The sequence below is a fragment of the Tripterygium wilfordii genome, chromosome 3 (genome assembly GCF_013401445.1).
Source record: "Tripterygium wilfordii isolate XIE 37 chromosome 3, ASM1340144v1, whole genome shotgun sequence".
Lineage (NCBI taxonomy): Eukaryota > Viridiplantae > Streptophyta > Magnoliopsida > Celastrales > Celastraceae > Tripterygium > Tripterygium wilfordii.
Window position 1 is genome coordinate 7,491,076 of NC_052234.1, and position 26,883 is coordinate 7,517,958.

General features: G+C 35.6%; 1 protein-coding gene across 1 annotated transcript; it reads right to left on the reverse strand.

The window, feature by feature from the left end:
• Positions 1-21,285: 21,285 nt before the first annotated feature.
• LOC119985325 (loganic acid O-methyltransferase-like) lies at positions 21,286-22,722 on the reverse strand. The gene is made up of 3 exons (XM_038829595.1): positions 22,611-22,722; positions 21,771-22,439; positions 21,286-21,664 (listed from the first exon to the last, which is right to left on the reverse strand). Exons 1-3 carry the CDS (start codon positions 22,716-22,718, stop codon positions 21,326-21,328), a joined length of 1,116 nt encoding a protein of 371 aa, XP_038685523.1. The 5' UTR covers positions 22,719-22,722; the 3' UTR covers positions 21,286-21,325.
• Positions 22,723-26,883: the final 4,161 nt, after the last annotated feature.

Here is a 26,883-nt window from a genome sequence, read left to right on the forward strand (position 1 = left end):
CCTCTCTAAAACGACGAAAAACTTGAATAGCTTCGCCGTCCGGCAGAGATGAAAGTGGAGATAGTGCCGGAAAAGACACTGATTTTTGAACAGAAGAGACCGGTTCCTAGACGCCGCGCCTTTCCGCGAGAGGGAGAACACGAAAGAGAGAGAAGGAATATGCCTCGCTAGGGCAAAAATGAGAGATAATAGAGCTTTTGTTGTTCTTCTCTTTTTAAAAAAAAAATGTCTCCAAGTTTCGCAACTTTTTGACGGAGGCGGAGGCATTGCTGTTTGGGAGAGTTGGGACTGCTGTGAGGTGTTGTGCTGTATAAAACTGTCGTGTTGTAAGGGTGAGTTTAAACGGAGAAGTTGTTTGGTGTATCATTTTCAAAATTGTGATGAGGTATTGTCAAAAAGCAGTTTAATGTTTGGCGTATATAATAAATAACAGGTTATATTAAATGAACTAATAATATAATATAAATTAACGATATGTTTATATTGTACATTAATATAAAAGAAAGTGATTTAACATAATTTGATAACGTGTGACAATTCACGAAAAACAAGTAATCTAGTACTACGCAAACACTTCTGTCGTAATCATATCGCGTCTAACTGTCATCTCTAGGTCCTCACCGATGAATGGTTGGTCATCTGAAGTGCTTGCTCCAACTCCACTTGTATTGGCTTCCATGCCTGAAACATGAAGAGTGATGTCATCATCACTATATGCAGTCGTACAAAATTATGTAGAACGGCGCATGCCGCCACAATCTTCACTTGAGTGGGAAATGAGTAAGAGGGCATTGTTGATAATATCTGTCACTTATTTTTTAACACACCAAATGTCCGCTCAATAACCGATCAGAGAGACGAGTGAGCAAGATTGAAGGCTTCCCGTGGTGTCGATACATCGGGATCATTTCGGAATACCTCAAGATGATATCTATGTCCCCTATACGGTGCTAGAAATCCACTTTGATTCGAATATCCTGAATCAACCAAGTAATATTTTTCTGTAACATAGTTGTACACTTAATGTAAGTGACTAAACAAATGTTAATAAAATAGTAGTTTATAATAAATAGGTTCATTTTCTTACCAGGGGAGGGTGGGGAAACTTAGAGTTTCCATTTGCGAGAACCGTACTAAAGATTCGCGAATCATGCCGCCATCACATTCTGCGTGGTCACGTCTTTTCGCCCAATGAATTGTGTTCGATCATCATTAGGGATTGTCGCATGAATGTGGGTACCATCAATTGTCCCAATGTAATCGCTAAAATATGAAAAATATATGTCGTTATCTTCTATGTACTTCGGGACTATCAAATATGTTGAATCCCTTGGTTTGATAAGATCGTTTAACATCCAAATCAAACTGGCCATGGACTGTTTCTCCAAAATGTTGGAATCTATCCTGTATTGTCCGATTGTCGACACCATTTCCAACAATGTAAACGAACATCCTGACTATTTCTTTGTCTTCCTGAAATGAAGTAGAAGTAATGATATATTAAAATGGTCGGACATTGTGAAACTACAAAGGACACAGTGATAATAATTAAAAGGGATACGACATACCTAACAATAATCAAAGCAATCAAGTAGAACCACAGAGGAAGAATGGTCAGGTTCAATAAGCTAAAGAGTAAGTAAAAATTAGTTATGAAGCATTGAACTTCATAACCCATGGCCTAATACCAAAATAAAACTAGTTAAGATGCCAGAATCTGAATAATTTTATATGTTTTTGTACCCAGAGACGAGATGAAGTGTATTCCAAAGAATGAGAGAGGAGCTAATCATGAAGGAACTAGAATAATGTTTAATCAAAATACTAAAGATATATGGTCCACCAAAGCACAGATGCATATTTGAAGGTATCTATATATAACATAGGTAACATGAATGATGGTAATGCTGAAAATACAACATTCACAGTGAACACAGATAATGTTTTAACACAAACAAAATAGTCAAAAACATATAGAAACAAACTGAACATCGTCATTGTTCACACTTACCTTAATTCTTCTCTCCCACCAGCCATTGTCTGCAAGAATAGTGTTACGGACACTGTCCCATCCAATCCCAGTGTCATGAAGTCGTAATTTCTTCCACAATTTGTACTCCTTCTTCAGATTGTTCCATTTGTTCTTCAACTATGGTTGATCATATCGCTTCCCAGTTTTCTCAGCAAATCCAGCAACTATCTTCTGCCAACCTTCTTTGGTGAAGTGTGAACCAGGCCTACGTCATTCCTTTACTTGTTCAACACACAAATCAACAAAAATTTTGGTTTAGGCAAAGTCCCAATTGGCCTTGTCTCCAGCTTGGATTGGTGGTGGAGGAGGTGTGGTATTACTCATACTATGTGGCAAGGCCGATTTTTAAAACTTAGACACAAAGTTATATGCTAAGGCACACAACTTTACGATAATTTAACCAAAAAACACAAATTCTATTGCCAGACAAATGACACTAATAACTAGCATTTAGAGAAATAATATAGGTAGCCGTAAAGGAATTAGGGTCTATAAACAATTATGCATCAACAGACCTTGACACAAATATTACAATTAAAACATGAGCCAAATAAGATCTGCTACCAAATATTGTTGAAGATAAACAAAGGAATCATGCACATCACACAAACACAATGCAAACAGATATACAATTTATGTGCTTAATTAGCAGCAAGAGTCCCACATTCCTTGACCAAGAAACACACGTATACACATACATAACAATGACAACAACAACTAAAAATTAGGTCCGCGCCATGACAGATTGGTACTTGGTTCGAAAACGGGAGGGCTAGGTTGAAGACTAAACATTTGGAGAAAAAGTATGCGCTCTGTCTCCAACAATTTCATTCAAGCAAAGCAGACAATGATGCCCTTCAAGCTAAAAATAAGAAAATTTTGAACAATGATTTGCATGATATCTTCAAAACCTCGAATGTAGAATTGAATCAATGAAAACCAGAACAACTTCAGAGACTAATTCGTACTATCTCCACAATCTAAAGTATTCTCATAAAACAACAGTCATAATCCAAAAATCAACCTAAATATGTGAAGACCGTTATTAACGACTACAACGCACACAACATCAAACAACAAAATCAACTCTCTGTCACCAGTATATAATCATGAACATCAAGCCCTAACCTCGCGAACAACCAACAGGGAAAATAAATAGAAGCAAGTAATCGATTAATACTTGATTTGAGGAGTTGAGATGTGCTTATCCAGCCATGTGTATTAGTCGAAGCAGGAACCGGGGTGAAGTGGTTGCTAGCGTTGTGCCTGTGCTTCCCATGGAGAGCGTGAAGTGGGAGGAGCAATGTACGTACTATTTAGGCTTTTGATGTAGGAGGGTATTTTAGGCAGTTTACATTTATGTAAGGGCAATCGCGTAATTTTATACCATTCCTGTGGGTTGAAACGTGGTTCAACGGGCTGCAGGCCAAAACACACATGAACTAGCTTCACCAAACATGCTAGCCCATTGCGGGAAAACACAAAGTAGAATGCGGGCTTTTAAACGTGCGGCCAAACTATATCATGAGCTCCGTGTTTTCACATTTCAAAAAATGTCTAAAATGCATTTTCTATATTTTCAAAAAACGGAGGATTCATTTTCTAAAAAATAAATTAAAAATGATAAATCAAACACCATTATCATATTTTTTAATATTTTCAAAAAAAGAAAACAGACAATGCTCAAACCAAATGGAAAATGCTCAGCCAATATCTTCTCATACTCACTCAATGCATCCAATAAAGAGGTAAATTGTTCTTTTATGGAGCTTGGTATATTAGTTTTTAAGTAACATGCATCTGTATATGTGACAAAATTATAACTATTGCTTTTATGTTAGGTTCCTTCTGGATCTAATGGAGCATCCAATAGAGAGGTAAATTGTTCTTTTATGGAGCTTGGTATATTAGTTTTTAAGTAACATGCATCTATATATGTAACAAAATTATATCTATTGCTTTTATGTTAGGTTCCTGATGCATCTAGTCCTCTTGATAAAGAATGAGGTAAGAATATAGTTGGGTGGTATTTTCTTAAATATTGTCCTTTATTAGAAGGATTTAAGATATTATTAACTTTATTAGGATTGAGAAGTATACCACGTTGCTATTGATTTTAGTAGTGCTTGGAGAGACTGTATTTTTCTTACTTAATACATGGATGTTCTACGATTGTTGGAGTTCTCATGTGCTGGTGGTATTTTTGGAACCAAAAACATGGAATCAACTATAATTTCATAGTGTTAATTGGTTTTCTTGAATTAGTGTTGGTTGCCTAAAATAATTGTTGACATTTATCATGAATTTCATTGTTCACATTGATCATCTGGTTGTACTGAAGAGTTGGCATGAGTTTTATTGTATTTTTGCAGTTTGGAATTTGGGCAGCCATGGTGTGTGGAAATAATTTTTCAACTAGAATCTCTTTTATACGTATTTTAGTGGAGAAGCTATGATGTGAGGCTTGTGCATCCATGTTTGTGCTATAAATTTTGGAGGTGTGGTGCATTGGCATCATGTTTGCAGGGTCTGGATTTTGGTACTTTGGGCATGCTTATGGTTTTATTCAAAGTATGCATTTTTGTGCTATTACATATTTTGCGGGGTACTAGATTTGTGGGCATGGTTATGGTTTTATTTAAGGTTTGCATTTTGTGCTATTACATATTTTGCAGGGTTTCGATTTGTGGGCATGGTTATGGTTTTGTAATCATATATTTTTGTGTTATTTTCAAGTCAGATTAAAAATGATAACTTTCAATTGTGAAGACTTTGCAACAATGTTTTGTGTTCTATTTGGGATGCTTCGGAGAAGATACTTATTATGAGACTAAGCACCTACAAAAATGATTCTATTTGAATTTTCTTTATAATATTTGGCTACTCAATGTTAGAGTTATTTTGTATGGTTAATTACTTGATGCCATGAATTATTATTGTTTATTAAAAAATTACCTTTTATTTTAGATAGAATTGATTCCTTTCATAGCATGCAAACCAGACTCAAATTTAATGATTTTTTAGCGGTAATTAAAATGGTCATTAAAGGTCTCTTATATCAACTATGCAATTAGTCCCGCTACACATTCAATGGCAAATGTTGCCTGAAGCAAATGTCGGTAAATGGTTGTACTTTTAACGACAATTTCAATAGTTGGTAAAGCTCATTGATAGGTATGATAATACCTATTGTTTTTGGTAGAAATATCCCCCTCTTAAGCTTTCTTTTGATAAATAATGAGTGTATTTATGTGTTGATTTGTATTTTGATAGGTTGATTGCGGTTTGGATGAAAAACGACGGAAAAAGGGCTGAATTGAAGAAAATGTCCACCGACCTTCGTGTGTTCAAATAGTCATAACTTTCTGTCACATTATTGGAATTGAGCGCAACAAACGGCATTGGAAACTAGACATCTCAAGCTTTCCGTAGAACCTAAAATCATGCAAATCGGAGGTCATATGGAGAAGTTATGGTCATTTGAATAATATGCCTAGGGGTAACGCGCCTAGGCGCGCGCCTAGGCGCACAAATTGTGCACGCCCAGGATCACTCCTGCACGCCTAGTCCAGAGAGTTGGACTTGAATTTTAAGTTGTGCACGCCTAGGCGTGCGCCTAGGCGTGAAAACAACGCGCCTAGGCGTGAAAAGCAAATTTCTGGGGTGTTTTAAGTCGCGATTTGTCCGAGCTGCGGGGGATTTTGAGACCTAGAACAGATTTCTGGAGAGCGAAAACAGAGGGGGAAGGTGATTCTTGGAGCTAGGAGGAGAGATTCTTCAACTCCACTTGGATCTACTCAACTCATTGGGTTTATTCATGCCTTTCTCATCTATTCTCTTGTGTTTTTCTCTCATTATGTGTAACTAAACCTCTTGTGCCAAGGCTAGGATGAAGCCTTGGGTTTGATGACTTTGTTTATGACTTGATTTACATACATATGAGTTGATTTGGGTATAAATCTTGTGTTTCTATGTTTGATTGCAATTTCTTCATGCTTGTGGTGTTTGGCCAACACTTTAGGTTTTTTGGATGAAATTGTTTGGAGAATTTGCTTAGACAATAATATGTCAAGTAGATTATGCTTCTTGAAACACTTGATTATGAACGTGTCTCCCTTTAATTAGGTGACAATTTGTATGAATCCTAATCTCCATAGAACTTCATGAATTCCTATGCATGTTTAGACCAATAAGATGACTAGAATGTATTTAGGAATATCCGACCTAGACCAATAAGATGGCTAGTAATCGATTTTAGGGAGATTTGGCTTAGGTGCGCTAAAACCGACTTAGGTACGGATTCGTTATGCCCGAATTAGCAAATATGTGTGTAAATTTATGTCATTCCAAGTCATTTCCCAAGGGGGATTCCGAAGCCTTGGTGTTCATCTCATATTTGTTAAATCATCTCATTTGCATTAGTTGCATCCTAATTCTAAGAAAATACCAAAAACACTTTGCTCTTTGCTTGTTTTAGTTGAATTACCAAACCAAACAATCTTGAGTTGAATTTTACTTTTGATTGCATTGTCCATATATACATGCAAATATACATTTGGATTAAACATAACACCGTCCCTGTGGATTCGACCCTTGCTTATCATTGTGCTGTAGTCGCCGACTAGTACACTTGCTAGTAAGGTTAATTTAGACCCAACAAGTTTATGGCGCCGTTGCCGGGGACGGTTGCTTATATTTGATCCATTCTTGTTTATATACATAGATACTTACATACTGAGTTTAGCTCTTTCTTACTGGATAATTAGTGATCCTTATACTTGTCTTTCTTGTTTGTAGTTCATGCAAGGAAGACGTTCTCAAGATACAGAAATTCTTCCTGTCGATCTAGACTTGGAACGTGCACGAAGGAACAAGAGAGACAAGGATTTTCTTGAGGAGAAATCTTCCACTCGTTCTATCTCTCCTCCTATATCCAGCTCTAGTTCATCTAGTGACAACATTTTGGGAGAACATTCTGAACAGGAGAGCATGGCTGAAAATCGTGAGGAAGTTGGCAATAATGCCAACAATGCAAATGCTCCGGTCACCATCATGGACTACTCTATGCCACAATTTTCTACTAGACAATCTTGCATCATATTACCAACCATTCCGCCAAATCTATCTTATGAGCTTAAATGTCATGTGATTAACATGCTCCCATCATTCTCAGGAGCGGAAAATCAAGATGCTAGTGATCACATTGATAATTTTCTGGAAATTTGTGGCACTCAAAAAATTCAAGGCATATCTGAAGAATTCATACGGTTGAAGCTTTTTCCTTTTTCTCTTAAGGAAAGTGCTAAGATCTGGTTCAAGACTTTGCCACCAAATTCTATCACTTCTTGGGATCAACTTTCTGCTAAGTTTATTCAGAAGTTCTATACTCAGTCAAGGACACAGAGGCTTCGGGATCAGATTTTCCATTTCAGGCAGAACAAGGGAGAACCACTTTTTAAGGCTTGGGAGCGATATAAAACTTTATTGATTGGTTGCCCACATCATCAATTCTTGCCATGGCAGATTATATCATACTTTTACCAACATCTGGCTGATGAATGCCGCCATAGGTTAGATGCAGCTGCTGGAGGAAATATTATGGCTAAGGAACCGACTGAGGCCAATGAAATTATTGAGACTGTGGTGGCAAATTCCTCACGATGGGATAAAATCTTGATTTTTGGTCGTGATCTGATGCTCCTAGACACTGGTTTATGAGGCTAGTGCTTCAAATACAGAGATGGCATCTGTGGCTAGGAAATTGGATGCGGTAGTGACTTTGCTGAGCAGAAATTGGAGCCTTGTGGCATTTGTGGAGGCACCGATCATCCTACTCATGTATGTTCTAGAAGTGGGACATTTCCTGAAGCGGAAGTTAATGCAGTTCAACCTTTTCATAGGCAGCAGAATGATCCCTTTTCTCACACATATAACCCAGGATGGAAGAATCACCCAATTTCTCCTATGCTTCACCCCAGAATTTCAATCAAGGGCCCAGACCTTGGCAAGCTCCACGACAAGAACCACCTTCTCAAGATGCAAGGAAGTTTACTATGGAGGACCTTATTTCCCAACTTGCTCAATCACAAGTCACAATGCAACATTCCCAAGCAGAGATGAGCAAGTCAATGACTCAGTTGCAACAAACTGTTTCCAGTAATACTCAATCTATTGCAAAGCTTGAAATGCAAGTAGGACAACTTGCTCATGCCTTGAGTGAAAGACAGCCAGGAAAGCTACCGAGTCAACCTGAGGTAAATCCTAAGCAGTATGAGGATGCTAATGCTATTACTGTTTTGCGAAGTGGGAAAAATGTGGATAACAAGATTGAGTATAAAAAGCTTGAAGGTGAGAATCATGATGAGCCTATAGTGGTGGAGCCAAGTGCCTCCAAAATACCTCACGTTGAGAAGGAAAGGCCGGAAGTAGAAGAGTATGTTCCAAAAGTGCCTTTTCCATCTCGTCTTGCCCCAGCTAAGAAAAGCAAGTATAATCGGGATATTTTTGAAGTTTTGAAGAAAGTGGAGATTAATATTCCACTCATTGAGGCAATTAAGTCTATTCCCGCATATGCAAAATTTTTGAAGGAGTTGTGCACTAACAAAAGGAAGATAGGTGATCATGAAGAAGTATTTCTCTCCGAAGAAACGAGTGCTATTTTACAAAAGAAGCTCCCGCCCAAATTAAAAGATCCAGGTAGCTTTACCATTCCTTGTATTATTGGAGAGAAAGAAATTGAAAAGGCCTTGATGGATCTTGGTGCAAGTGTAAATATCATGCCTTATTCTGTTTACACTACTTTGAAGATAGGTGAGTTGAAACCAACTTCAGTCACTCTCCAACTAGCTGATCGCTCTTTAGTGCATCCTTTTGGGTTAGTTGAAGATGTTTTAGTAAAGGTGGGTGATTTTGTTATTCCGGTGGATTTTCTGGTGCTTGATATGGAGGGTGAACCTAATCCGACAAGAGATGTACCACTCATTCTAGGCCGTGGTTTCATGGCTACCACAAAGACCATTATAGATGTGGAAAAGGGCATGCTCACAATGACAGTCTTTGACAAGACCATTGAGTTCAAAATCTTTAAGGCTATCAAGAGTCCGGATGTCATTAGAGAAATGCCTTCATGTTGATATGGTAGGCCAATGAGAGAGTGAATTTATTGACAAAAACAGCTTCAAGTGATGAGGTTGTGGAATATGTGGTTGGTGATAGCATTGAAAGCAAAAGGACTCCATCATCGCCAATATCCAACGAGCTCTTGGCTACTTCCCTTGTTACTAGCAAGCTATCTCCAACTTTGAAAGGCGTGCGGACAAGAGCAAGGAAGTTGAAAAAGGCACGGTCCAAAACAATGTTGAGAGGTAAAACAAGTGCTCCTTTTGAGACATTGAAATTGTCTATCCATGGTACTTTCACAATAACGAATTCTAAGATAGAAAAAGGGTGGAAATTTGTGGCTCGCCAACTTGAATTCTGTGGGCCAAATGTTTCGGGGATTCTGAATGGAAAGTATCCTATGCACCATCCTCCTTGATTTGTTTCCCAAGAATTGTTGTGAAGGGTGTTGAGGCTTGTGGTGATTTCTCCAAATCAGGTTGTCTCTCTCCTTTTCTAAAACAAGTGTTGTGTTTAAGCTTTCTCCCTCCCTTTATTTATTTGCATTGACGACCATGCATGTTCTTAACGTTTGGGGTGAGAGTTTGCTTAAATTGTTAAGTGTTGATGCATACTTGGTTGATTTTGTAGGTACAACTACGTCTGGCTGAAGACATTAAACTTAGCGCTACTTGGGAGGCAACCCAATGAAGAAAGTTTAAATTTCTGGGCATTATGTTTATAGCCAGACCATGCCTAGGCGCACCTTATACACGCCTAGGCGTGTGGGTATAAAAAAAAAAAAAAAAAAAAAAAAAGGGGTTCATATGCTAGAAAGGGTTCATGAAAACATTGAAGAATTGTGGCCAGGCCAGCACCCCAATCCACTCGATGCATGACTCCAACCCCAGGTTCTATTGTTTCAACTTGTCCTCTTTTTAGTGCATTATTACATTGTTATGTTTTGCATTGAGGACAATGCATTCTTTAAAGTGTGGGGTGGTGGACTGCATATGGATTATCTTGTGCAAAATTTCACATGATTTTTGTAGTAGCTGAATTTAAAAAAAAAAAAAAAAAATTTTCAGTGCTTGAATCTTGCATATTTATGGGAATTTTCTGTTGAATTGAGTGCTATATTGAAATGTAGCTAATCTTGGTTTGTGGAACCCATCATATCCTTCTATATGCTTGACGTCTACTCTATTGCACAATCACTGTAATTCACCTGCACGAGAATGTGTGCTTGTGGGGTATGACTTGGGTGAATAGATGTTGGATGTGGACTTTCTCTAAGATGATCTAGAACACCGTGTTAGTTATATTATTGGCACTAGTTAATTACATGCATGTTAAAAAAAAAAAAAAAAAAAATTTGATGATGATTAAAAGCATGTTCCGCTCTTGTGATCTTGCTGAGTAACCGGGGCTCTTGTCTAACCAACTCGAGTTTCGCGTAAAAAGGTAAGACAATCTTGATGAACATACTAGGCTAGCTTAACTTCGAAGCCTTTTCAACTCGAGTGATTGATCCGAGGTGTGCTTTATCACATAATGCCCTAAACCAACTGGTTGGGAGTCATTGGTTGAGAACTCGTTACATGGGTTGACTAGAAAGCTTAAAGGAGTGATCATTGCACGGGCCTAGTACGATGAAAATAAAAAATAAAAAAAAAGAGAAGAAGAAGAAGAAGAGAAGCATGTATATAAATAAAAGTGCCTTGATATTACTACTTGACTGTTCTTGGAATTCTTGGAATGTGACTATGTTTGGCGCCTATGAACTCTTGGAAGCCAAATAATTATACATTTCTTCTTTGCACACACTTAATGTAGACGAAGTGATTGAGTAGACGGATAATCTTCATTGAGTATATGTTTGGATGAAGTGTGGGGTTTCCACATCTTTTTGATTGCATGGCATTGATGTATATTGTTTCGATTCTAGTGATTTCCCTCCCATATGTTTGATTTGAGTTATCTTGAAACGTTTGTGGGTGTCGTTCTTGTAAGCCCTCAGGAGACAAAACTCCTCCACTAGGGACACCTAGGGGTTTAACGGCTTGTTGCATATGCTAAATGCAATCGCGATTCCTGCGTTAGTGAGTTAGGATGTTAGTTGGTAGATGTACTTTGTTTAGTTTTACTTGAGGACAAGTAAGGTTTAAGTGTGGGGTGTTTGATAGGTATGATAATACCTATTGTTTTTGGTAGAAATATCCCCCTCTTAAGCTTTCTTTTGATAAATAATGAGTGTATTTATGTGTTGATTTGTATTTTGATAGGTTGATTGCGGTTTGGATGAAAAGCGACGGAAAAAGGGCTGAATTGAAGAAAATGTCCACCGACCTTCGTGTGTTCAAATAGTCATAACTTTCTGTCACATTATTGGAATTGAGCGCAACAAAAGGCATTGGAAACTAGACATTTCAAGCTTTCCGTAGAACCTAAAATCATGCAAATCGGAGGTCATATGGAGAAGTTATGGTCATTTGAATAATATGCCTAGGGGTAACGCGCCTAGGCGCACAAATTGTGCACGCCCAGGATCACTCCTGCACGCCTAGTCCAGAGAGTTGGACTTGAATTTTAAGTTGTGCACGCCTAGGATTGCGCCTAGGCGTGCGCCTAGGCGTGTGCCTAGGCGTGGTGCGCCTAGGCGTGAAAACAACGCGCCTAGGCGTGAAAAGCAATTTTCTGGGGTGTTTTAAGTCGCGATTTGTCCGAGCTGCGGGGGATTTTGAGACCTAAAACAGATTTCTGGAGAGCGAAAACAGAGGGGGAAGGTGATTCTTGGAGCTAGGAGGAGAGATTCTTCAACTCCACTTGGATCTACTCAACTCATTGGGTTTATTCATGCCTTTCTCATCTATTCTCTTGTGTTTTTCTCTCATTATGTGTAACTAAACCTCTTGTGCCAAGGCTAGGATGAAGCCTTGGGTTTGATGACTTTGTTTATGACTTGATTTACATACATATGAGTTGATTTGGGTATAAATCTTGTGTTTCTATGTTTGATTGCAATTTCTTCATGCTTGTGGTGTTTGGCCAACACTTTAGGTTTTTTGAATGAAATTGTTTGGAGAATTTGCTTAGACAATAATATGTCAAGTAGATTATGCTTCTTGAAACACTTGATTATGAACGTGTCTCCCTTTAATTAGGTGACAATTTGTATGAATCCTAATCTCCATAGAACTTCATGAATTCCTATGCATGTTTAGACCAATAAGATGGCTAGAATGTATTTAGGAATATCCGACCTAGACCAATAAGATGGCTAGTAATCGATTTTAGGGAGATTTGGCTTAGGTGCGCTAAAACCGACTTAGGTACGGATTCGTTATGCCCGAATTAGCAAATATGTGTGTAAATTTATGTCATTCCAAGTCATTTCCCAAGGGGGATTCCGAAGCCTTGGTGTTCATCTCATATTTGTTAAATCATCTCATTTGCATTAGTTGCATCCTAATTCTAAGAAAATACCAAAAACACTTTGCTCTTTGCTTGTTTTAGTTGAATTACCAAACCAAACAATCTTGAGTTGAATTTTACTTTTGATTGCATTGTCCATATATACATGCAAATATACATTTGGATTAAACATAACACCGTCCCTGTGGATTCGACCCTTGCTTATCATTGTGCTGTAGTCGCCGACTAGTACACTTGCTAGTAAGGTTAATTTAGACCCAACACTCATAACCACAAATAGACTGAACCAACATTTGGTGGCAATAAAAAATGCCAGAAATGGTTCAAGTTTTAACGACAATTGCAATAGTCGGTATAACTCTTGAATACATGCAGAATTGAGTCGACATTTGGTGGCAATTGCAAATGCTAGGAAATGGTTTAACTTATGCCGGGGATTCCAAAGGTTTTTACCAGCAATCATATGAATCGCCGATAAAACCTTTACCGACAAAGCCTTCACCGACAAAAGATTATTCGCTGGTAAAACTTTTTACGGCTATCACAATTGTCGTAAAAGAACAAAATAAACACCAATAAAAACCTATTCTGGTGTAGTGCACTTGGCTCCACCATGAATTTGTAACACACAAGTTTTGTAAATGAGATTGTTTTTGTTTTTTCTTCCATCTTTCATTTAATGAATGGAAGCCAAATGATATTGAGTTTTATGGATGGTACCCACATGAGATCGTTTTTTTCAAAAATGACATGTAGCCCATGGCTTTGGTAGCCAATTGCAGCCCAATTCTAGGTGGCATATCCAATCAGCAATCCTATGTGGATAAATTTTGAATTTTTAAAATTAAACACAAATACTCTCTCTCTCATCTCCTTCATCCTCACGTTTCTCTTTCTCTCCTCTCTCTTCTCCTTCTCTCCTCTTTTTGGCGACCATCCAGCCACCAATTTGGGCCACCGACCTACCGATCTGAAGCGCCGGATCACCATGACTCATCCCCAACCTTCATTTGCTACTAACAGCCGCCTATTTCGCCGGAATCTCACCTTGAAGTTGTGGCCAACGAAACTTTTAGAGCCCGATCCGGCAATCATAGGCCACCCCTCGGTTAACCACCACCACCGTTGAACTTGCCTTGATGAGCTCTACATGTTTCAGCCCTTGGATGAGTGAAATAGTCATAGGAAAGTGAAAACCCATTTGTGACTTGGTTGTAACCCAGTTTTGGACCATTAACTAGGTATATTTTTTATTTTGCCTTCATGTTCTGAATGTATAGATGATTTTATTTCAGAATCTATTAATTTTGGTATCATTCTACTGGTTTTAATATGAGACAGATGGTTATTCCATTGTTTTTATGGTTATTCCACTTGTTTTAATCTCAGACAGATGATTATTCCATTATTTTTTATGGTTATTCCACTGGTTTTAATCTCAGACACATTGTTATTCCATTGCTTTTAATATCAAACAGATAGTTATTCCATTAATTTTGATGTCGGTCTACCATTTTTCCAATGATTTAAAACAATGATTTAGTTATTTTTATTTTTAATTTCATTTCATTGATTTTTAAGTGTTGATAAATGATTTTTTTTTATAGATTTTAGTTACGCTATGGTGGTTAATAATGAAGATATTACATTGGTGGATGAATGAGGTCGTTAATAAGTTGAATAACAATAACACTGAAGTGGTTGAATGAATAAACAATGTAATTCAAATAAATCTTAATGGATTTCAAGTAAAACATAATGATTTACTTATTCGACTATTTTAAGTCAATGAAATAAGCATTGTTATGGGATGAAATTAAGTGGAATAAGTTATTCTATTGTTTTAATGCAGTGAAATAACGATTGGTCTGAGACAAAATTAAAAGGAATACATTATTCCACTGTGTTAATTCATGAAATAAACTTAGGTCTGAGCCGAATTTTTTTTAAGAGTACAATTCATAATTCATTGTTTTTTAAAAACATAGTACATAATCCATTATTTTTTGAAAACACAATTCATAATCCATTGTTTTTTTGAAAGCACATTTCATAATTCATTGTTTTTTTAGGTACAAGAATTCAAAATCCATTGTTTTTTTTTGAAAGCACAATTCATAATTCATTGTTTTTTTAAGTACAAGTTTAAAATCCATTGTTTTGAGTCTAGAATCAAATATTTTTTTAAACCATAATTAATTATTTTTAGTCCAGAATTAATTTCATTGTTTTAAAAATAAAGATTCGCCCAATAAAATCCATCGACAATGGATTTTGTTAGAAAGAGTTTTATAAAGCGCTAATTCCGAATATGTAATTTTTTTCTAATTCTAACATGTATTTTGATAGTTAAAACGTTTTAAAATTTCGTTTAAGAAAGAGAAAAAAATCATATTACAAGATTTCCATGTCGAATGATGAGTCAGTGTGCCACAAGGGATTTGGCTACATGGGCTATCACTATATGGGCTACCTATCATTATTGTTGTTTTTTCTTCCATTTTTCATTTAGTGTGGGGAAATATATTCTTTTATTGTTTGACGATGACTGGGAACTGAATTGCTTACGTAACTAGTGAAGTTTGGCTCAAAGTTGAATTTTTCATTCATACTAGATTGCCCATCCTCGAGGAAGTCCCGAACCTGAAATTTTTTTATTTGTAAAATTAGAATTCTATTAGGTTTTGAGTTGGAATTAAAATTTTCTTCGTTGTAAATCATAATTCTATTGAAAAAATTTGACGCCCATACACACACACATATATACAGAGGAATTCTCCAATGAGGTCCTAAAATGAGATCCTAACTTTTAGGGTTCAAATTTTTTTTTTAATTTTTTTTTAAAAATATTTGTATTTTTATCAGTTTTATGAACCTAACAATATATTCTTTTCGTTCGAAACAAAAATCAAATGCAATCATAAAAATTTATGAAATATTTTTTGTTTTATATTTAACGATCCAGAATTATCATGTACTTTTTATGTTGAATTTGGATTTTATATTTAACGAAAAATATATCGTTGGGTGCGTAAGACTCATCAAAATACAAATATATTTTTTTCAAATTTTTTTTAAAAAGTTTTAAATCCTAAAAGTTAGGACTTCATTTTAAGAGCTCATACGACAATTCCTCTTTCTATATATATATGTGTGTGTGTATACACAAAATCCTGTGTGGACCAAAAGTGTGGACTTATTTTTCAACCATAGATGCGGTGGGTCCCACAACAACTGTGTATCCCCACGTTTGTTGTGTTTTATTACAATCATTGGATTTTGTGTCCACAAAGTGATCCACATAGGATAATTTTTATATATATTATTTGTTTTATTTCAATCAAATACAAGGAAGAAGGGTTACTGTTACACTGAAAATTATGCATTGGCTTATTAGTAGCATACTCTTTAAAAACTCGTTCTAAGATTAAACCCCTCTCATGCTAATAAAAATGATAAAAGAACATAATTTATAGGAAAAAAAATGAAAAGAAAAACCTGTAGAAATGGAAGGGTACATGGCTATAACCATTCCAATAACTAGACTATAGACTATCATATAACCTTTCTCAAATTAACATCCATAAACAATGTGAGCCATCAAGAACAATTATCTCATGCGAAGTTCATTTTGGCAAAGCACAGAATAGTTGGACGAAAGTTTGACCCGGTATTCTTCTATTTTTTTTTAATTTTAGTTTTGACGAATTATTTACATTAAATAAATATTTAATATATATAATATGCAGACCATTTGGGTAGGCTTTGACCCAATTAGAATAGTTTTGGGCCCAAGTTTAAAAATTATGGACTATAAAATGGTTTTGGCCCATTGTACATTTTGGCTTATTCTACCAAAATTTTACCAGATTTTAATAAGGGTTGTTCAGACTTTATAGTTCACCAGATTGGGCCAGTTTGATTGGATAAATAGTGGGCTTACGGCCTAGTGGGCCATTGCTGGGCAAATAAATATTTGAGATATTTGGGAGACCGAGGAAATTAATTTTTAGATAGGTTGATAAATCGAATAATTTAATAACTTGCAATACACCGGTATTTTAGAAGTGATGGAGGAGATGTTATAGACGAGTATAGTTTGTGTACTGCTATCGAGGTGGGGATCTAATCTCTTTGGCTTCTACTACCCAGCCCTTCATTTTCAACAAAAATTATGAAATATTAATTCTCTTATCATCTTTTCTCGCTAAATCCCTTAATGTCATTTACATTAAGATTTTGTTTGCTCTTGAAATTTATCTCGATGTTTATTGTTATCTTGTCATAGGGGTTCTGATCCTTTGACTTTCAGTACACATTTTTCATACTCTTATGAGATCTTTATTGTTTGGATAAATTTTCATGTCCTGCTAATTGTTTCATGACTGTTTGATACGCTTGCTATTCGATTCAATTGTTTGATTCGCTTTGCTATTCAATTCGTTGTCTTTCGGTTGCAATACACATGTTTGTTCATTGTATTCGATTGTTGCTCTCGACATGTAATCTAGGCATTAAATTATTTTTGGACTTTATATCTCTAGAAAATATTCTAAATAAACAAATTTTATTTCAAATCAGTTTTGCCTTTAAAATAAATCATTTTAAATATTATTTGTATTTCCAAAAATTATAATTAAATCAAATAAAATGTTTTTAACCGTTTCCAAGGAAAATTTGCTTTAGAAAAACCTTGCATATTATTTTTTCGTATTGTAAAATATTTTCCAAGCAATCGTAGGATACCATATATGCATAGGAGTTTTAAACTAAATTCATGCATCATGATTGTGTTACGTTTGTGGATTGGTTTGAGACTGTGGAGGTTTATTCTTTGATAGTAGTTAGATGCAGTGGTTGGGCTACTCATGATATTTGTTGATTGTTGTTTGATAGTAGCTAGATGTAGCGGTTGGGCTATTTTGCGGTGTTTTTCTTTGATAGTAGTTGGTTTCATTCCTTGTAGCGCCGCGATCTTCCTGTTCATTTCTATCAAATGCTTTCCCACATCTTCATTATAAGTAGTTCGGGTGTCCTTTTTGGTGCTTTCACCAATGGTAACATCTTGGTTGTCTCTCTTGGTTGGTTGTTTGGATTGATCAGAATGGGAACTCCTAACCTCATCAGCAGCTCAGTTCCCCTATGATTGATGATTTGCCATCATAATCTCAGTAAGCAGTTGTACTTGTTGAAAGAGATGTTTGAATTGTTTTGGGGTGCATGGCACATTGGGTTGCCCTACCTAGACAATGGCCAGTTCAGCCCCGACTTGGGGCAACTCGGTGCCATCATCCTAGTTGGTTGCCCCATTTTGTTGGGGGCCACCCCCCGCTCTGGGGGTTGGGGTCCTCGAGATCATTCTGATGACTAGTTTCCGAAGTAATATTATTTCTTCACGATCTGACCATTGTGAATTTCTTTTGGTAAGTTGTCTTTCCTACCCACAAATGGCGCCAAACTAATGATGTCGTCAATAGGACCAACCTACCAAATGAACTAGTTAGTTCAGACCGAGCTTGAATTGCTAATATCTTTCCTGATCAGTGATTGTTTTCCTTTCCTTACTACATAGAGAATGAAAGTCATCTAAGGTAGGGCCCTAAGGGTGTTCTCAAGGAACTTCTCCGATGCTCAAGACAATATGGAACTCTATTAAGGAGGATGGCTCGGTGCTCGGAGCTCTGTCTCTCTCTCAGTAAGTAGTTGAAAGTGCAAGAACCATAATCTTTACTTGGATTTTGAGCTCTATTTTTTATATGAGTTGAAGTGTTATTGTTGTAGTAGTATGTAGTAGGACTCTCTCTCATTGGTCTTTATGAGGATTTCTATGAGGGTAAATTTCATCTATATTCCTCTCCAAACAGTGTTTGTCTAGAGGTAGTGCCTATTGGGACACTAATTCCTTTAAAGAGTTTCTACCTCAAAAGGAGGCTCCTACCTCGGTCGGCCCCGAAATACTTGTCTTGGTGAATACTAATGAGCTTACTTTGGTCCAGCCAAGGAGCTCACTTTAATCGGTACCGAGGTAGGTTTGCTATTCTTCTTTCAGGTTGGCATTTAGGTGCCGCATAGCTATGTTTCAATGGTAGGGATATTTTGATAATATCAAATAGTTTATTCCTAATTTATAGATATAATTTATCAAAGACAAAAAATGTGACAATTCCTATCTCTTTGACTTGGCCACGAGTTCGACCTCCACCCGCCAAATATATCGGGTTTTATATCAACACAAAAAATAATAATTCTACACTAAAACATTGATTGGAAATGGCTCCTAGGTTAAGTGACCACCTTCTCATAGCATTAAAAAAAAATTATTCTCAAATGTCATTGATTATTTCAGTATTATTATTACTTAGGAACAGTGGCGGATTAAGAACTTCCAACCTTTGGGGACATGGGTGCGTTTGGTGCATCATTTTGGTGCACCATATATTGTAGTTTGACAATATATTGTTAAGGACAACCAAACAACAATTTTTGGACCCAAAAACCAGGACAATTTCACCATAAATTGCCATTTCTGACATTGTTCCCTTTTGAACCATTTTGAGACAATATTGATTTTGTACAAAACTATCCTCACTCTTTTCTTGATTTTCCAGAGATACCCTCGCTCCAACTCTAGCTGAATTCCTGCTAGTCTCCGATTTCACACTTGAACTGCGATTCGATATCGGACTTGGGGTCAGATCCACTTGTTTTCTTCCTCCGGGGTAGGTTTAGACGATTAAATGTATGTCATTCAATGAAAAAAGCTTGAATTGGATAATCATAAGAATTATAAGAAATTTTTGATATTAAAATAAATTTATTAATAAAATAAATAAAATAATCTTACAAATATGTAAGAAATTATTATTATTATTATTATTTTATTTTAATATGTAATATATTTTATTTGAGGTAAAATACATAATATTTTTGCTCGTAATTTATACAACAATTTTAAAGGAAATTTTATCTACACACCACTAAAATACTAACTTTACACAACTTTTTAATTTTTTTTATATTTTACATAAATATCCTTATTTAGAATGACATATTAACCCTTCAATTAAAAATGAAAAAAAATTAGATTTACATATTTAATTAGACAATACTAAGTTTACACCAAAATTTTATAAAGGAAAAAAAATTGGTTTTCACACCGCCAAGAAGCGTTGCATAGCTCCGGACAAACAAAGTTAGTAACTTGAATGTCTTTTTATTATGTGGACGTCGATCTTGTATTAGGAATGGCTATTTCATATTTGGACACGACAGGTATTCGACAAATTGTCTGTGAGAGGTTCAAGTCTGAGGCTGAACGAGGAGCTCCACCAGGCCAGGCAAGCCTTCATCCTAAACGACTGTGGCACGGTATGGTGCCCAATTTTAGGCATCAATATCTGTTTGTGAAAATAAATTTTATGAAGAAAAAACAGCACTAGCTTGATCTAACTTCTACCTGCTAATAGTTCCATAGGAGTTTGAGATTAGACAATCTATTAAGATATTAGGTTGAACCGTTGAAGAAGCTTATCTTAGATCAATGTTGATGGCCCAAAATATTCAGCAAACAAAGAATCTTATTTTGATTTATAAGTATGATTGCATATACATATCAACGGCTTGGAATACTTTGCTTTTATCAACTGGAAAATATGGTGCCAATATGCACTCTCTTTTGCAGCTCTTCCTCATATGCTTGCAAGCCGCGCACGTTGGTTGCGCTGTTGCTGCTGCTCCCTCAGAGCCATTACTTTCCTTATTGTCGCTGTTCCTGAGCATCTGAGAATCTACTATATATAGATACGGAATCAGAAGAACAAGATATCTATATGTCAAATTCAACTTGTAAGTCAATTTTCATTTGTATAAACGATGTTGTTTGTTGTCTAGTAGTGGTGAAAACGATAAGAGAGGGGAAGCAAGAATTGTTGGTTATGGTTACAAATGTGTGTAAACTTAACAATATTTTTTCAAATATTTTACATATCAAGGGTATTTTGGTCTATTCATCAAAAAATTGTGTGTAAACTTATAATTTTTTGATGTAAACTTATATTGTTTTAAAAGTGGTGTAAAGTTAGTATTTTAGTGGTGTGTAGATAAAATTTCCCCAATTTTAACACCATATATGTTATTAGCAAAAGTACAACCAAACATCTACCAGTATTTCAGGAACCATATCTGTTACTATTTCAGGAACCATATCTGTTACCATTTATTATCACCATTTATTTTCTACAATATATGTTACAATATATGCTACTGTCAAAATTGTCTACCAAACGCACCCATAGTATCTAGTATATTAGAGGCCTAGTCCATTGGAGGCTCTGTATTGGGGCCTTGGTACATTGGGGATTGTACATAATTTCACTAGGGCCCAGCCTCCAGAGAAATAATACTGGATCCGCCAACACTTGGGAGACGTGTCTAATTTTTTTTCTATAAAATATTTGGAATTATCATTGTTTGACATTCAATTTTTCTTTGACCATCATTGAAATGTGACTAACCCGCTCGACTCGATCCCAATGTCGGATGAGGTTTAATGTCAGTGTTGTAATCTCACCCAATATTGAATGATGTTTGAAATTGGAGTGTTGTAATCCCTACCCCAAACTTGTTGATAGAAGAAAAAAAAAAGGGTTAGAACCAGCTTGTCGCAAACATCCGAATAAATTGGAACCAGAAACACATCGATTCTGAATATCCTATGGTATGTGCTGCAAAACACAACAAATCCCAATCTAAATCAGTGGATCATTTACGTTGCAACACAAAATAGGCCTGAGTTTTTTCTTTGGGAGCAGAGTCTACTTGATCTGAAATCTTGCAGAGTTTTTGGATCAACCGATCAAACAATTCATTAACAATCTCAGCTTCAAAGTGCTTTGTAAGCATTCCCTCCCATGCAGCCTTTGTGTGCACAACTAGCTCCGGGATATCGACGGGGCCTTTCAACCAAGGTGCGGGGTCTGTTAGTCCCATTGCTTCGATGCCGAAACTCCCATTTCTTTCAACTATTGCTGTGAATTCTCCAGGAGGACAATCATATACCGGCATGTTGAACGCATCAACTTCATCTTCTCTCACTTTTCCCTATAAGATTCATATAGTTTATATTTGTAAAGTACTCAATCCCTCGTATCGTAGGGGTTCCCCACTAGTCAAGTATGATATTATAAAGAAGGAACTGATGATTTACCTGTTTGGCCATGTCCAAAAGGATAGACCCCATAGCATTAAACATCAAACCCTTAGCAAGTTGAGAATAAGGCATCCCATCAGGAACACTTGGAATGATAATCACCATCATCCCTCCACCAACAATTTCTTCAGCTCTAGCATTCAAGAATGCATCAAGGTCTTGAGCAAATTGAGATGCATAAGCACTAACCACACTCTCTGGTGCACTTGTGTAATGAATCCTGCCTTTGTTCCATGCTGGAGAGTTTCTGTCCTGCAACACTTGAGGGGCCTCAGAGAGCCAGTGCAGTGCATAACTTGTATACACAATATGAAGAGACGACGCAGGGAACAATCGTCCGTGGAAGGAACCCGGCACGCCTGCTACCAAGTATTCTCTCTCTTGAGGCAGAGAGGAGAAGAGGGTGTTGAAATCGCTCGTCGATTGATCATTGAAAAACACTTGGAATTCAGGAATTAATGGAGAGTTTGGGCATTGAGTTTTGTACTTGGTTTTTATGATTTCTATCAGGCCTTGCATTGCTTCAAATGTATTTGGTCCTACTGCACAACCCATATCGACAAGACGAATTGTTCTTGAAGTAGAAGAATCACAAAAGGACTTTATATCTAGCTTCTTCGTAATAAAGTCATCAGTTATATCCTTGGCAGCATTCACAGCTCGTCGCTGCAAATAAGATTTGACCTAGTGATGATGACCTGCTCTTTGTAACTTACACGAGATGTAAAGTTTAAACCTCCCTTACCTTTCGAAAAATTGTCAATATAATCTCACAACTTTTTGAAAGAAATAAAAAGTGTAGTCAAAGAGTCTTAACTAAAATGTAATTACTTGAACCTGATACATGGAATTGTTGAAGTAACTGTTTGGGCCATGTCCACCAACCACTCCAATTGGGAAGTCCTTACGATCCTCGGAGGCTGAATTAGTCACTAGTGTTGCCATCTCACTTGAGGGTGTGTCTCCGTGTTGTGTGTGGTATGGTGTGGAGTGTTGATATGTGATTCCTTGCCATCTCTACATATATATATACACACACACACACAATTAATGTTGTTTAGCCTAGTTTGAAACCTTGAAGCTCGCTAGCTAGGGAAAGCACTTATTGCAATATAGTTTGATGTTCCATTGGTGGATCTATCTTGACATCGGAAAGTGACACACTTGTCTTAACCCTTTGATGTAACCTCCATATATATGGAACCCCAATAATACTAAAAATATTTTATGACAATAATGTGAATTATGGTCAAAATAATCCATATAAATTTTGGCTACTTGGATTATCAAACTCTCTCTCCATCTCCATGTACCTTGACAAATCATAAGGTGTTAAAAAATAGGATATGAGGCTATGCAATTTCTTTAGTATAAGAGAGTCTATAATTTTAATCAAATGGTTTGAGAGTTATACCACGTCATACTATATTTTTATTTTTTCATTTTTATAACATGTATATTTTTTTTCTCTTCAATTAGATATGAATTGTACTCTCTAGAGAATTATAGAGCCCATGAATCCTAAAAATATAATGACCGTGAGTGATTCCACACAATCCTTTATGATATCAGCCAAAGATTTTTGGTAATATATATTTTAGAGTTTTTATTCTAAATTGTTTATGACAAGTGCGTGGTCATTCTCTTATTTGGATAAATCTGTCTACAGGGAAGTAACCTTGAATAGGTATACTTTGAATCTTAACAGATTTTATCCATCTTATGAATGATTATTTGGATGTTGGATTAGATTATTCTTATCATGTGCTTGATGTCTAAATTATCATGTTGGATAAAGTTTGGCCTTATCTAAATCGTATGGATATATCACAGAAATATAGATTTATTTAGATAAAGGTTAAACCTCTTGTTTTATCCCTCCTAAGTGATAGAGGTAATATTCTAGATATTGTATTTATCAAATGGTAAATCGATAAAAGTTAGGAGCTTAAATAAATTGTGTGATAAAATATGGATTATCTCTTGATCACATTCTATTAAGATGGTTTTTCTAAATAAGTTCTACATATGCACGTCTTCCTCTCTCCAAGACAGTATTGAAGCAATTGAATAAAAACACAAGATCTTGATTCCACTTCGAGTTTATGTTTCATGTTTACTCTTTCCTATCTTTGAGCATTGGAACGAATTTATAGATGATTGATAGATTATTTGAATGTGAACGAAAAAATACCAAAATTTCTTGTGAGATTTTCTTGTGGACTCTTGAATTTTAGGCAGTCATCCAAAAATCCTTGGTGGACTCCAAGGTTTGTTTGAACTGGGTCGATTCTCAGCAAGATTGTTTTGTTGCAAATCCTTGGTTGTTGATTGATTCTACGGTACATTACAGTCAAGTTTTACATTTTGTAATTTTGTTCATACATAGTGGATTGTTTCAAGATTAGTGGCTTTATAAACTCAAAATTTTCTCCCTCTTGGAATTTTTCGTAAAAATTTTGGAGTTTTTTTTTTATTCCACAAATTTTCTTAACCGTTGATTGACGAAGATTATAATCAAACGAGTTTTCATATATCATATTATATTATATTTGTGGTCCATGTATGAGGTTTGCATGAATTTAAAAATCCCATAATTGGACTGATTGTTCATCCTTTAATGATTAATCGTGAGATTCCCTTTTTCTTTTGTGTGGATACTTTCAAAATTAACTCTGAGAGTTCATATATATATATATATATGTACACATAGTAAATTATATACCATTGAAAAGGGCCTATATCACCAGTACACGTAATAAATGGTTGTGCAATTCCGTCTCTCATAGAAGGAACTATTTATGATCATTCATCGCAAAATGCTCGGGGCAGCTTATTGAATTAAATAAATCTCCCATGCTTTAAACATATATATCTTTTAGTTATCCAATATTATGAATTTCTATCCTTCCAAGTGTTATCAAATTTCCTTTGACACTCAAAAGACAGTATTATGTAGACCTAAAAAGACATGACTTGAAGTTATAAAAAAATGATATGAATTTAATAGGAGTGGACGAATGTGTAATAATCCATGATAGAAATGAATGAAGAAAACAAATACATGTGGTGGATTTCCAATGATGTTCTCATAGACTCGTGTAGTCGAGTTCAAACTTTTGGGATAAAGGCTCGGATGATGATGATGACAACGACTCAAACGACAATATTATCGTTGCACCGTATAAGTCACTAGTCAATTCATTGAATAAATATATACAATTATTCGTTTTTGGTGCCCGATTGTGAAAGAATGAACCATGTTATATATGAATCTAATTAAAATTTACATATTTTTATATTCTTCAATAATATTCGTTGTGCTCAAAAAAATCTGAATTTTTTAGATTAATTTTTTTTTTCTCTTCTTCCTTAATATTTTATTTGAAAAATATAATTTAAAATTTGTTTATATTTTAATATAATATTTATAGGTTTTAGGAGAAAAAAGAGAAGAAAGAAATCATTTATAAAATTAAATAATTTTTTTGATTCCTTAATAAATATTTGTCAAACAATTAAACATTAACAGCGTACGCAGACATGTTATAATATAGGTTTTTTTTTTGTCTCCAACTTAAGAAGATATGCCACAGTTGGACCAATTTACCCTTTAGAGTTACGTAGTTTAATCGAGTATATTTACAAAAATATTGTCGTAATGGGAAGTCAAATGTTTCATAGTTTACTTTGACAGAGGTTTAATTTTTTGTCTGCTGTGTTTCTCATGCATGCCTGAGGACCATCCTCTTGTTGCAGTACTTGGGGTTACATGTTAAAGCACATGCAAGACACCCTGTATCTTCATAGCTAGGGCTAAGGTGCCTATTAGCCTATACATATATATGTTGATGTCTAGCAGACTAGTGTGGGGAAATATATATATATATATATATATGCTTTTATTGTTTGACAATAACTGGGTCCTTAATTGCTTACATAATTCAAGAATATATGTATATTTAACTGTAATAATATACAAGAAGATAATGTAAGGACCACTTCTTCATTTCCTTGTTATTTTATTTCAACAGAAACCAACTAAGGACCACTGCAGGACCATGCAATCTTGAGAGATTTCGATGGACAAATAATGTTCGATGCACATATATTATTTCAGTTTTTTTTTTTTTTTTCCTATTCCAATCAAATACGTACAAGGAAGCTAATTATGTTACTCTTACACTGAAAATGATGCATTGACTCATTGATAGTCTACTCTTTAAAACTTGTTCTTTAAATCCATTTTATGGGATCAGCAGGGTCTGCTAAACCTAAACCCTTAAAAAAAGCTACAATGAACCTCGCTCTAATTTCAATTAGTTTTAGGATTAGACAGACAGAATTAAACAAAACAGAGAGAAGTAGGAGGCGTAAGCTGTGACACTATTTTCTATGTTCCTAGTGTTTTGTTTCCCTAAACTTGTTGATTTCTCTATATTGATTTCATTGTTTGAGTGTACGATGACGAACTAATCCTCCTTCCTAGGTCTCCAATGTAGTCTAGCTATAGATATCTAGTAAGTTTGGTTTGAGTTAATTTACGCTTCTTATTTTATGATTGGATGTCTATTGGTGTTTTTAATTCTTTCAAAGACTTTATCAGTATTTGAATGTTGTAATGCTAAACTGAGATTGAAGTGTGATGTTTAGAGAATTGCATCTAACAATAGATACCATAGATTGCATGCTTCACAGATATGTAGTAGTATGACTTGAGTGGTTGCTACATAATTTTTCATCGTTCTTAATAAATTCTTGTCATTTTAATTCGAATATTAGACATAAATGGATTGATAGCTTGAATACTTTCGATGTCTGCCAAACATGGAGTGTTGAATAAGTTAGGAAAAAGTGACTGTCAACTTGGAAAATAATTGTGATTAACAGGCCAAAGGATTCGAATAGAATTGGGTATGGTAAAAGTAGATACCCTAATGCTTTCTTTCTTGAAATTAACCAACTTCAATATGTGTTTTCTTTATCAGTTTTCACACTTTCTTCTTGAGGTATCCGGTTAACTTCCACCTTGCGAATTTTTGCCAACAATTCTTTGACAAAAGCTAAGTACTTAACCATATTGAGACCTTTAGCCTCATATTCTCTTTAA